This window comes from Schistocerca cancellata, chromosome 1, assembly GCF_023864275.1.
Source record: "Schistocerca cancellata isolate TAMUIC-IGC-003103 chromosome 1, iqSchCanc2.1, whole genome shotgun sequence".
Classification (NCBI taxonomy): domain Eukaryota; kingdom Metazoa; phylum Arthropoda; class Insecta; order Orthoptera; family Acrididae; genus Schistocerca; species Schistocerca cancellata.
Genome location: NC_064626.1, coordinates 788,565,302 through 788,578,164, shown reverse-complemented (window position 1 = coordinate 788,578,164; position 12,863 = coordinate 788,565,302). Strand labels below are relative to the sequence as shown.

At 38.6% G+C, this 12,863-nt stretch overlaps 1 protein-coding gene across 2 annotated transcripts in view; it reads right to left on the bottom strand.

The window, feature by feature from the left end:
• LOC126187521 (ER membrane protein complex subunit 1) overlaps positions 1-12,863 on the bottom strand; it is a 118,537-nt gene that overhangs the window by 12,533 nt on the left and 93,141 nt on the right. For both annotated transcript variants that reach the window (XM_049928661.1, XM_049928670.1), the window contains 3 exons: positions 8,601-8,776; positions 4,968-5,129; positions 4,582-4,875 (listed from right to left, as the gene is read on the bottom strand). In XM_049928661.1, coding sequence (XP_049784618.1) covers positions 4,582-4,875; positions 4,968-5,129; positions 8,601-8,776 — 632 coding nt within the window. The remainder of the gene's footprint in view (positions 1-4,581; positions 4,876-4,967; positions 5,130-8,600; positions 8,777-12,863) is intronic.

Sequence of the window (12,863 nt, the reverse complement as noted above, 5' to 3'; positions counted from 1 at the left end):
TGGAGTTTAGTATTTTGACCATTTCTATATCATCCTCTGCTTCAATGCCATTTGGTCATAAGAGTGTTTGACAGGTGGCTTTGTTCCATTTACTGTTTTAAAATAAGACAATGGCTTCTTAGGATTTCCTCCAAGGTTGGTAGATAGAATTTTACGTTTGAATTTGTTGGACGCTTCACACCCAGGACTTCTTATGCTAATTTTGGCTTTGTTTAGCTTTTGTTTTTCTGTAACACTACGACTATGTTTATATTTGCTGTGAAGTCTGCTTTGCTTCTGTAGCAGTTTTGTACAGCTACACGGGTGTTTTCCAGCCCTCACAATGTTGCTTGGCATGTATCTGTCTAAAGTGTATTGTACAATGCTCTTAAATTTTATTCATTGAAACTCAGCCTTGTTAGCACTGTAGATGAAATTTTTACGCTGACCGCTCAAGTATTCTGTAATCTGTTTCTTGTCTCTCTTACTGTGCAGAAAGATCTGCCTACCTTACTCTTTTATTCCTATTTACAGCTGTATTCAGTGAAGTTACTGTTTATGAATGAGGCTAGTTACAGGAACTTTCCACACACATTCCTACTGTTAACTAATACTATATTTAAATTTTCTTTCTCTGAACTGCTATGAGAATGCTATCATGCATGGCATAAAAAGGTGTCTTATCAGGCCTGTGGAGGGATTTCTCTATCCTAAAAAACAGACACGTGCATGCCACACATACTCTGTCCCAGTAACTGCTTCCTGCATGTAGTGTGTGCCTGACCTATTAAGTTGGCTCCTAGAAGTCTCTACCGAAGAGAGGAGGTTGAGAAATCTGCATCCAAAATAGTCACAAAATCTTATAAAAGACATCATATTTATACCAGTGGCTGTAACACTTTCTTTATTCCAAGATTGCAATTTCGGCCTCAGGCCATTATCAAGTGCACTTGATAATGGCCTAAGGCCGAAATTGCACTCATGAAATAAAGAAAGTGTTACAGTCACTAGCATAAATATGATGTCTTTTATAAACAAATACTAACAAAGAGATAGAGGGGCTGGCCAGTACTTACCTCAGCTCAGTACAGCCGATAGATACACACAAAACAAAACCGAAAATTTATGTTCCTAGCTTTCGGAACAAATGTTCCTTCATCAGGGAGGAGAGAGGGGAAAGAAAGGGAAGAAGGGAAAGGAGATTCAGTTACTCACAACCCAGGTTATGAAGCAACAGGGAAAGGAAAATAGGGAGGGTAGCAAGGATGGAGGCATGGTTTTGTTTTGTGTGTATCTATCGGCTGTACTGAGCTGAGGTAAGTACTGGCCAGCCCCTCTATCTCTTTGTTAGTACTTGTTTCACATCTCTATATGAGATTTTCCATTAATCATTTATGTCTTTTATAAAGTTCTACATGACTGTGAATCCCAGGTATAAAAAGTTAATCAGTCATAGAATCGTCTGGGCCTCTGGTTTAAGTCTCCCACACAGCTCCAAATCAGTGGACCACAATCAGTTGTGGAAATGACACTGCAAAGTGATAGTTCTACTTTCACCGCCGCAGACAAGATTAGCTGTCTTCACCAAAGTAGCCAGCTGCCTGTAGAAATTGAAGATGGTGTCTGAACCCAGACAGCAGGCACCATATGTGTCAACACGAGCCATAATTTACAGATGGTTGCACCCAGCATGCTTGGTCACTGCCAGCAGAGCTGCCTCCACATCTTGGGTAAGATTTCCAAGTGAGAAAATGAGTGGACATTGGCCTTTCTTTCCCAACCTGCCTGCCTGAGACAATCTGTCACCTGCCTAACATAGGAGCTCCCAATGACAAGCAGTTCCACACTCTGTGTTTGTCTAGAATTTTCAGCAAGATTGGCCACAGGTTTAATAGGCAAAGTGTCTCACACTGTCTCAGATGTATATTCACCATTAGGCAGTAGTGGCTTGAGCAAAATTTTACCAGTATGCTACAATGTGGTGGCCTATAGCCTTTTGACATACAAGGGTAATAATTGTAACTGACTTGAATATATTAATTTTGAGCATGTCAACTGAACTGTTTAAATATATTTAAATTTTATAGTTAGTATTTTGACACTGTGAAGAAAAATTGTCAGTCCAAGCCAATAGGCTACAGAAGTGATGTGTGTACTGTTGCTCGAAAATCCCTCATACTCTACTCTTAGTCAACTTAATTGGCATGTTGAAGTGCCTGCTCCATTGACCTTGTCACTGCTGCAGATGTATTACTTTCACATCTCAGCAAATAAAAAAGTTTCACGTATTTATTATAAACACCATAAAATATATATGCCTCTTTGTGTGCTCTCATTTGCAAAATACCTAGTTTCAATATCTTGAACTGATTGTTGTTGTTGTTGTGGTCTTCAGTCCTGAGACTGGTTTGATGCAGCTCTCCATGCTACTCTATCCTGTGCAAGCTTCTTCATCTCCCAGTATCTACTGCAACCTACATCCTTCTGAATCTGCTTAGTGTATTCATCTCTTGGTCTCCCTCTACGATTTTTACCCTCCACACTGCCCTCCAATGCTAAATTTGTGATCCCTTGATGCCTCAAAACATGTCCTACCAAACGATCCCTTCTTCTAGTCAAGTTGAACTGATTATGAAATATGAACTGATTATGAAATATGAAAATTGTTATGATTGCAGGATTCCCAATGTGCAAGGACAGAAATGCTTGAGACTGGAAACCCTCATCTCAGTTGAGCAGGCTGCATCCTAATTGTATTTCCACAGCTTCCTTGACTGCTGAATACCAGTTGGATGAGACTTTGGCCAGTATCTTTACTATCTCATAATCTGCATGGAGTGGCCAGTGGAAATACAATCTTCAGCCACTGCATATTTCTTGGGCTGTAGTAGGTGACTGTATAGCTGGAGTTCAATACAACATTCTTTTATAGTGCACTGTTCGTCCTATCTACCTTTTGCCACTCACACAAGGAATTTCATATACAGCCATCTTTTGCAAAATCAGATCGTCCTCCAAAGATCCCAGAAGAGCTGCTGTCTTGGCCAGTGGTATCCAATTTATGTTTCTTCATTATGCTTGCTAATTTTGATGAAGTATTTGCCACATACAGTAGAAAATCCATAGATGTTACATCTCTTTCTTCTTGCTCTTCTTTCAGTTGGTCTACCATTTTTGTTTGCAGAACTCTCTTAATTTGATGTTTTGTAATACAGACACCAAACACTGTAAAAGAACATGGCATTGAACTCCAGCGAAACACTCACCTACAACAGCACAACAAAATATCCAGAGAATATGGGGAAGTTAAGTTACTAGCCACAGCCTCTTCTTGCCTGGATTCAGTGGTTGTAGGAGCTGTGGAAATACAATTAGCAGACAATTTGCTCAACTGAGGTGGGGATATCAGGCTCAACAAATCATGCCGCCCCCCCCCCCCCCCCCCCCATTTCATCCCTGCATTCTCAAAGGAAATATTGTTATAATTCCTCTCTGCCTGGCACTATGGATTCACTGATTCTGTTCTTGTTCTGTTTTTAAAAGTGTAAAGTTTCATCTATGACTGATGCTCCTGTTTCCAACAGTTTTATTTATGATGCATGTGTGTTTACTCCACAGTGCAAAGTACTTTAACAATTTTGCAAATGACTAACTTTGAGAATGGCTGAAAGGTTGTCAGCCGAAATATCGGTACAAGAGTCTGAAATATCCTAGATGCACCCCCAAAAAATGATGAACTATTCGATCAGCAGAATAACTTCAAAAACTTAGAGGAAGTTAGTAAAGACTAGTCTATACAGTAAAATACACTGATACAATTACTTCTTCACAGATCTACACAAAAAACAGGAACTAAAGTAAATCTGTGTGTAAAATAGAAACTTTTGCTACAGCATCAGGTGCATCTGTTTGGCTCCTCAACAGCCACTACCCATTTAAAGTTGGCTTATACACTGCTGTTAATATTTTCACATTGTTTGCCAAAGTCTTTGATGATCTATTTAACTCAAATATCATGACAGGCTCCTCTAGGCCTTTTGCTTGGCATAATTCTTTCAAAATATTGTCTCAGCATTGTACTTAAATGCAATCTTTTCATAAGACCATATCACAGCTGTCAGTAAAGTTTCATTATATCAATGAGGCTCCTTTCCATATCATGATGTAATATGACTCCGTGTTTGTTTGGTTCTACCTGCAATACATTTCATCTGCCTGAAGACATATGCAATCACTGACACTGTTTCCAAAACTGTATGACAAAACAGGGATAAGGTATTTATTGTTAAGTGTGATTTTTAACACAATAGAAAATTTCTGTCCCACATTACCTGATAAAAAGAATGGTAGAATCAGGAAGTTACTTGTACTCAGTTTTCATTTCCTGATTTACAATACTGTCTAATAAAGGTGCCTAAAAATTGTAGCTGACCATTGTATTGAGATGGTTTTATTAGTCACAAACTAGAAGGATTTTTGTAGATTGCTGCATTAAGCAATACTAGCCTAAGTAATTCAAAATGAAAACCTTTCTGAATCATGTTTAATAAAATAATATAAACTTTACTTCTGAACTTCACCCAATACTAAATGACAACATACCTCAGCTGTGCTGAATCCAAGAGAATATCCTGTCAGAGTGCCAGTGTTAGGCTCCGCTGTGAATAAGAAAGTTGTGTGCGCAATCTGGGCTGCCACTTGTTTTCCAGTGTCAGGATATGAATGTAATTTCTCCTTCTCATCAAACAGTAACAATGCTCGAAGAAAGTTTTCATCATTAACTGGAAGCAAGAGTGCCTGACGCACACGGTAGCCAAGCAGTTGTATGCCATCATTACTAACCATTCCTTGACCACTGAATGGGTTGAAGGTGAACAATACACCTTCTCCTGTAACCTGCACGCACATAAAAAAGTCTCAGTTTTTATAATTATTCTAAAACAACTAAGACTTATCATTGTATTTGTATTGTTATAACAGTAACAAACCTTATGTTTTGCAACAAGAGCGCACTGTGCAGGATAAGGGAAATGTCGTGTTGTTCTCTGGACAAACAGCAGCATGGGCTGGCTTGGAGATGTGAAAGTAGTCACATCTTCTAGGTATCGCTTCCAAATGATTTCACCACTTAAATTATCAATTCCAAACACCTGTTGAAAAGTCGCCTTACTCAGTTCATACACTGTATTATTTACAGATTTCTGTACTAAAATTTATAACTGCCCAGCAGAAATGAATGGATATGATATCTTTTAGCATCAATTCTTATGGTTTACCTGCAAATTAGTACTGATCTTTGATTCAACATTATTTCTGGATATGTATAAAAAAACTTCCATTTGTATTGTCATTACTGCACAAGAACATAAAAACAGTGTTAAAAGTAATGAAAAATGATTGATAGGTACTGGAAAGATCTTCATAGCTTTATCCATTTTCCCCTCTCCTTCCATTGTTCAACATTTTCATCAAAAAACAAAGTTTTAAATATTCTTCTATGTGTAACAAGGAAGTTATTAATTGTGTAAGAATTAATTTTGTTTCTTTGATAATATATTTTGAAGAAAATCCTCTCTGTAGTCCCTGACAGCAAAATTGTATGTCAGTCTGGTGATTCAATCTGTTGTGCTCCCATTCATGAACAGCATTATTCCATGACATGTTTTCTAACAGGATACCACTTGGCCACGCACTGCTGTCATAACCCAACACGCTCTACAAAGTGTTAACATGTTGCCTTGGCGTATTCAACCACCAGATCAGGCTCCAATTGAACACATACGAAGCATTATCAGACAACATCAGCATCATCCACAAAGAGCATTTCTGTATTGACCTACCAAGTGCAGCAAGCATGGAACTTCATCCAAAAAAACTGACATCCGCTACCTGTGCAACACAATGCATGCACATTTGTATGCTTGCATTTAAAATTCTGGTGGTTACACCGGTTACTAATGTACCACCATTTCACATTTGCAATGGCTTATCTCACGGTTATGTCAACCTGTGACCTTCCAAAGTTAATCACTTAAATATGTTACCTAGACAAACATATTTCTTAACTTTCATTTGCATTAATTAGTTTTTGTTGTTGTGATCTGTTTTCCCATCAGTGTATTTGATAATGGAGATGCTGATGAATTCCTTATCAGATATAATACACCCATTCCATTTGATACAAGGACTAGGTCCACCTAGGGTTCAGATGGAATAAGGTACTGATGCACTGCGCACTTGTCAAGACATTTTCTTTCTCTACTTCTGGTATTTACAGAGGTAATGGTTTATTCTCTTGGTTTAATGTCTTTTGTGGTAAGACTTATTTATTTGGTCCAAGCCTAGAGATAGCTGCCAGACTACTTTATAAGTGATCATTTTCCTGGATTTCATTTTGTGAGAAGGGCCACTGTATACTTTCTTAGCTTTGTAATGAAATCTGCACCAGTGCCACGAAACACACAGAAATGCCACTGTGGGTTTTACGTGGAAATTATGTATCCTCTACCAAGCAGAATGATAAGACAATGTCAGACAAATGTCTCCTGCTTTTTTGAAAATGATGCAACTTATGTTATTGTATTCATACTTCGCTATATATTTGAATATGAGGTAATGTTTAACAATACTGTAAAGAACCACTGGATAATGGATGACTGAAAAAGAATTATGTAGAATGGGAATCAAGCTACACCTGTGACAACCCAATGGGAAGATTTAGATTTGGCAAAAGCCTGGAGAATATTACCTACCAGCATGTGTAGTGCCAACAGTGAAGTAAGGAGGATATGATGTTGCGGTATAGATGTGTTTTTCATGGTTAGTTGTGGTCCCGGTTTTGCGCACGAGGAAACACTTAATGTAGAAGCACATTTTGCAGCATTGTGTACTGCATATAGCAGAGGAACAGTTTGGAGATGATGATTCTTTTTATCAATGTTGCAGGAATGCTCTGGTAGAATTTAAATATTTTTGAATTAAACACACACACACACACACACACACACACACACACACACACACACACACACGGAATCCTCAAATCCTCACATCATCCCCAAGAACTAGCTACAAAGAAGTGCCCCTGTTATCACCCAATACCACCCTGTACTGGAATATATGAACCACGTCCTCTGTCAGGGGTTTGATTATCTTTCATCCTACCCAAGGTCCTTCCCACCTCTCCTAAAGCGGTGTGCCGTTGTCCACCCAAGCTCCGCAATATCCTTGTCCATCCCTATGCCACTCCCGTCCCCAACTCCTTGCCACAGGAATAATATCCCTATAGAAGACCCAGATGCAAGAGCTGCCCAATCCACTCACCCAGAACTTCCTTTGCAGTCCTGTCACAGGCTTGTCCTGTCCCCTCATGGGCCAGTCCATCTGTGAAAGCAGCCATGTCATATACCAACTCAGCTGCATAGCTTTTTATACTGGTATGACAAACAAACAGCTGTCCATCAGGATGTGTGGCCACTACCAAACTGTAGCCAACAGAAAAGTTGACCACTTAGAGGCAAAACATGCAGTTCAGCACAACATGCTCAATTTCAATAGCTGCTTCAATATCAGAGCCATCTGGATCCTCCTCTCCATCACTAGCTTTTCTTACTCGCAAAGGTGAGAGTTATTCTTACAACACGTTGTCAGCCCCTGAAATTACCCTGGCCTCAACCTACAATAACCTACTGCCTCGACGACCTCCACCCAACCGCTACCAGCCCCCCCTGTCCTACCACTTCTCCACCCAATTCAGGCCCCCTTACTTTCACTGTGCACAGCTCTCTGCTAAAACATCTACTGGTCTTTTCCTTTTCTCCAAGACTGCTTCTTTCCTTTTCCACCCCCCCCCCCTTACACAGCGTCTTGTCTTTCAATACAGTAGGCATGAAAGCTCATTCTTGTATAATGTTAGGTGTGGTATATGAATACTATTCTCTGGGTTGCAAAAAATATACACCAGTTGATAATACTGTGTAATCATTGATGAGGCCCTTGAAGGAATTCCTTTAAACATGCAATGTAATTAGTACTTACAGTAATACCTGTCATGTCTATTTCACCTGAGCACATGCTCTGTTTAACACATTCTTTGCTTTCTCATGCCAATGCTAAATTACATTTCCCTCTACTTCCCCTCCTCCTCCTCTTTAGTTAATGGTAGTGGTAGAACTATCATAATTTCAGTTCTGGTAAATAGGTCCACATATTACACGTAATTTCATTTTACTTTTATCTTTAGACAGTAGAAATTATAACAAAATATACAGCAATATTTCCAGGAGAATTAGTACTATGTTTACAAAATACCAAGCATTTATTACCATATAGCTTTCATGGGTTATTATCATATATTCAAAATGAAAATTATAAAATATCAGCAAAAAGCTTGGGATATTTTATCTATCTTTTAACAAATGTGAACATTTTATGTAGCTTTACATTAAAATATAAGTTAATTGCCAAATGGATACTCTGAATCATAAAAATTCTCACATTTAATAATTTTGTTCAAAGATGTGTCTTAACTGAAACAAAAGCTTCTTTTCTAATCAACTATGAGATCAAAGCCGCCAGAGAAAAGAATAGAATCAAATTTTGATACCTAAACAAAAACAAACCTTTCCAACAGATGTGACGACAACAATTATTTTATGCAGGTTGAATTCATCTCTCACAAGTCCTGCCCTTTGTCCAGCTGATGGTGGTGATCCAAATCCCAGAAGGGTCATAACGAAACTCCGCAGTTGAAGTGTTTGACTTATGAGACGATGCACAAACATCCCCAGTGAGCCAGCTTGAAGTGTTACAGAAAAAGAAGTATAGCATTTACTTACATTGCTAGTGACATTACAATTGAACACTCACAAGATACTAAAAAACATGTTCTCCTGTGATACAGAATATGGAATTTACAACTTCGAATCTATGTATGCACACCATTCTTAAAAATTGAGTACTTACAGATAAAGTTATGTCAGGAACTGTTTTTAGAATTACATTAGAATTTAGAATTACATTAAATTTAGAATTACATTAAATTATCAGACAGTATGTTGTCATTACTTGTTTACATTGCAATCTCTTTCCCAATATGTACACAGACAAAATGGGTTCTGCTTTTTTATAGAAAGATTTCCAGAATTTTGATGGGAATTTTAAATGTGATGCACTGCAGTATTCTGGTGTGTTTCATTCACAGTCATTCAACATCTCAGTAAAATTTCTTTGCTCACACAATAAATCCATATAATTTTTCTTTGCACATTTTCAATACGTTTTTGTATCAATCCAGTAAAGATTTTAGTGTACATGTGATACTAACAAAAATAAATTAAATAAGACAGCGAACGATTTATGAAACAGACCCTTCCTCTACTTCTTGTAATTTACTGGATCCCTGTCAGTAAAGACACTAATCTTCTCTCAAAGGTTCCAAAAGTGATAATGCTACCTGAACATGAAATTACAGTTAGAACAAAGCTGAACTCCTGAACATAGAGTGCTGCTATTTATATAAACATTGAATATTCCAGAATACGCAACCATTACCAGCACAAGAAATTTCAAGAACCTTCCAGAAATGATAAATACTGCATAACAAATAACTGCACGTGGTTGGATCTGAACTAGTGACCCACAGCATGCCTGCCAGCGATGCTAACCACTACACCTTATTGTATGCAGCACAGCTGGCCACAATATTGAATTATCAACACTAAATTGCAGCTTAGATGTTCAAAACGTCCATAACAAACTGATTCCCCCCTAATTCTGTATTTGCAGAAGAGAGCCTAGTTGCTGCATTGATACAGCACACTAGCATGTGATCATATAACAGGCCAGATGTCTTACAGGTTTACTTCCTCCCTCTCTCTTCAGAGACCACACAAAAAGCAAACATGGGTTACTCTGAGAAAGCCATTTACACTTTTTGCACAAAAGCTTACTCAAATCTGCTGCAATGGCTAAATCACTAATAGAAGCATAATGCTGGTTAGATATGTCTCACTTCAAATAATGACCTAACTGAAATCTATTAACAAAGAAACCAACGAGATCCTTTTCTGACAATTCATCTTTGTAACATTTATGTCCAGGCAGCATTACAATGTCTAGGACTCTAATCAACACTCATGGGAAGCGATAGGTTAGAAAATAATGTCCTACTCAGTATGGAAGGAAAGAAGGATGGATGATTGAGGTTTAATGTTTAAGCCAAAAAGCAAAGGCACTATCGCTATTCCTGATCACAAAACACGTAACTGAGGGTACAGTCTAATATCATTGAGCATTCAATCTATTCCCTACTACCTCTACAATTAACTTAATAAAGAGCGACAACATAAACCACGAATTTTTGGAAAGTAAGTGCAGGTGCCACTGGTCTACATAATAAACACGGAAAATCTGTAATTCAAAAAGATAATAAAGAATAGCAAATAACATTGAAATGAAATGAAATTCATTAAACATATAACTAAAAATCAAACAAAAAGAAACAAAAGAATTGTTGGACATGCTCTCCATCAAGTACCTAATGTGTGGTACTGTAATGGATCTGGGAGATGTGTTATTTTCTACCGGATTTGTCGATACTGAATGAGGAAAGTTGTAAATGTTTTCTTATATTTTTGTCCGAATATTTTTTTTTGTGAATTGTAATTTGCCTTATTTTATGCTAATTTACTTATATTTTTTGAGAGTGACAGTATATTGATTAATATTAGTAGATGTGACGAAGAATATCAAAGAGACTGGTTACAAGTGGAAGCTTGTGTGTTGTGTAAAATGTCTTTGATGCTGGAGCCGTCTTTGACCGTAGTCAGTCGGCAGTGAACTCACGGTGTGTGTGACACTGGAACTATGTGCAGGTTGCCGTTATAAATATTTGCTAGTGAACAGGAAAAATGAATTACTACTTTTTTTATATAAACATCAAGATGAAACCACATTAAAAGAAATGGTATTTGAAGCACCAAAAATGAGGCAAACGCATTGAAGCAGGTCATTTCTGCAGCCGACAAAACTGCATTGTGGAATCATACTTTCACTAGACGACTGAAGCCAACACAAAAAGTCAAATATCGTCTTGTAAACATTTCACGGAACAGGTACTGTCACGAAATATGCTAAATACAGTATATAAAAATAGTGAGCATATTTCAGTACATACTAGAAAAACCAAAAGCTGGATGTTCAGGATATGTTAGCCCATGTGTGGAAGATGTATTCTGATACTGGGCACTGGATGACTTTATATCTCTTTAGCAACTACAGCTGCTGCTTCTCTCATATACAGTACTGCACTACAATACCTGAGCTAAAATGGGTGCAGAAAGTGTTCAGTGGTCAGTGTTAAGATGTAAAGTTTTAGACCGTCTTGGAGCCAGCAGAAGAGCATCCTGACAAAACCAGTGCACAATAAAGCCAGCTGCAGCTGGTGAAGGGGCTGTGTGGTCAGCAACTTCGCGACAGGCCACACTGCTGCCAACCTGTGACAAGCCCGTAGGAGTATCACAATCCAGTTATAACAGTTGGGAGGTCAGTGACACATTCTATATAGTTTGGTGTAGCACACTAGTCACAGTAAACAACAGAAACCAGCACAGAAAAGTAGTATTTAAGGACAGCCCGTCATCGTTGAATAGCTGGGCAGTGATGTGATGTTGAGCTTATGCTACTCTGCACCAATGATGCAGTTGCTTCTGCCACACCCAGGACACAAACTGCTGCCTACTGTCTAAGCCTCTGTGGTGCCAGGATCAGCTCTGCACTTGGCCACCATCCAGGAGTATGAGGGGAGGTTCCAATTATCTCTGTCATGCTGGAGAGCTTACAGAAGACTACTATACTCCCAGCCTGAGAGCGCAACGTCCTTGGGGTCACCGACACCAGCAACACTCACTACAGCCAGGAAACGTGGGAACTTGGTGATGCAGCACCAGCCACCCAGCAACGGAACATGCACTCAGCAGGCCATTGCCTCTGGGGAGATCCAATCATGTACTCCACATCACCCACTATTGATTGTAATCAAGCCACTGTTGATTGTAATCGAGCCTCAATGAAGAAGTCGTCGTAACTATCATCGGGCTTTCTTCAACTGCCCAACATCTGCCCTCAGCAGAGAAGCCTAGCCAACACTAAGCTATCAGAGCCATTCCTGTTATATCAGGCACACGAGACCATAGTTAAATGTCATTCAATTTATGTTGAACGACTAAACTGAACACTTCATCTTCCTAAAAGTGGCTGCCTCCAAAGGAACCTCCACCACTAAAATAATTATAATTGTATGTGACCCAAAAGCTGGGTGCAAGACTGTCAATTGTATGCCACTTCAGATACTTGTGTGTCCTGAATCTACCCAAGTTATCCAATAAGGATTAGGAAACCCACAGTTTAACGTGGAACCCCAACAACATGTCATTCATTCCTAGTGAATCCTAACACCACTGCGAGGTGAAGGTTTCATTAAAGACAGACTGAAAATTTCTGTGGGATGCCTGGGATTCAATTCCATGACCTCTCTTTTCTCTCAGTTAGGTCATTTCTAGGTACATGCTTTTACCATTAGACCTGATACTTCCACTATTACTCCTCTGCTTTTCCAAACAACTAATCCGTGCCAATTACAGACCAAATTGTATTGAATCCACTTTACCTCTGTTATTTTGGTTCTAAAAAGATATTCTCAAAAGTAATAAAACAAAAATGTTAATGCATAACATGTCACTCTTCCAACAAAAATTTTGTTTGCCACAGGCTCATTCAAGTCACCTTCAACCTGTGCTGAAGCATGAGACATAAAATGAATGCAGCAAAACTTGTTCTCTTTCACACATAGATGCATTCCGATGAGTTAAGAACACAACAACAAG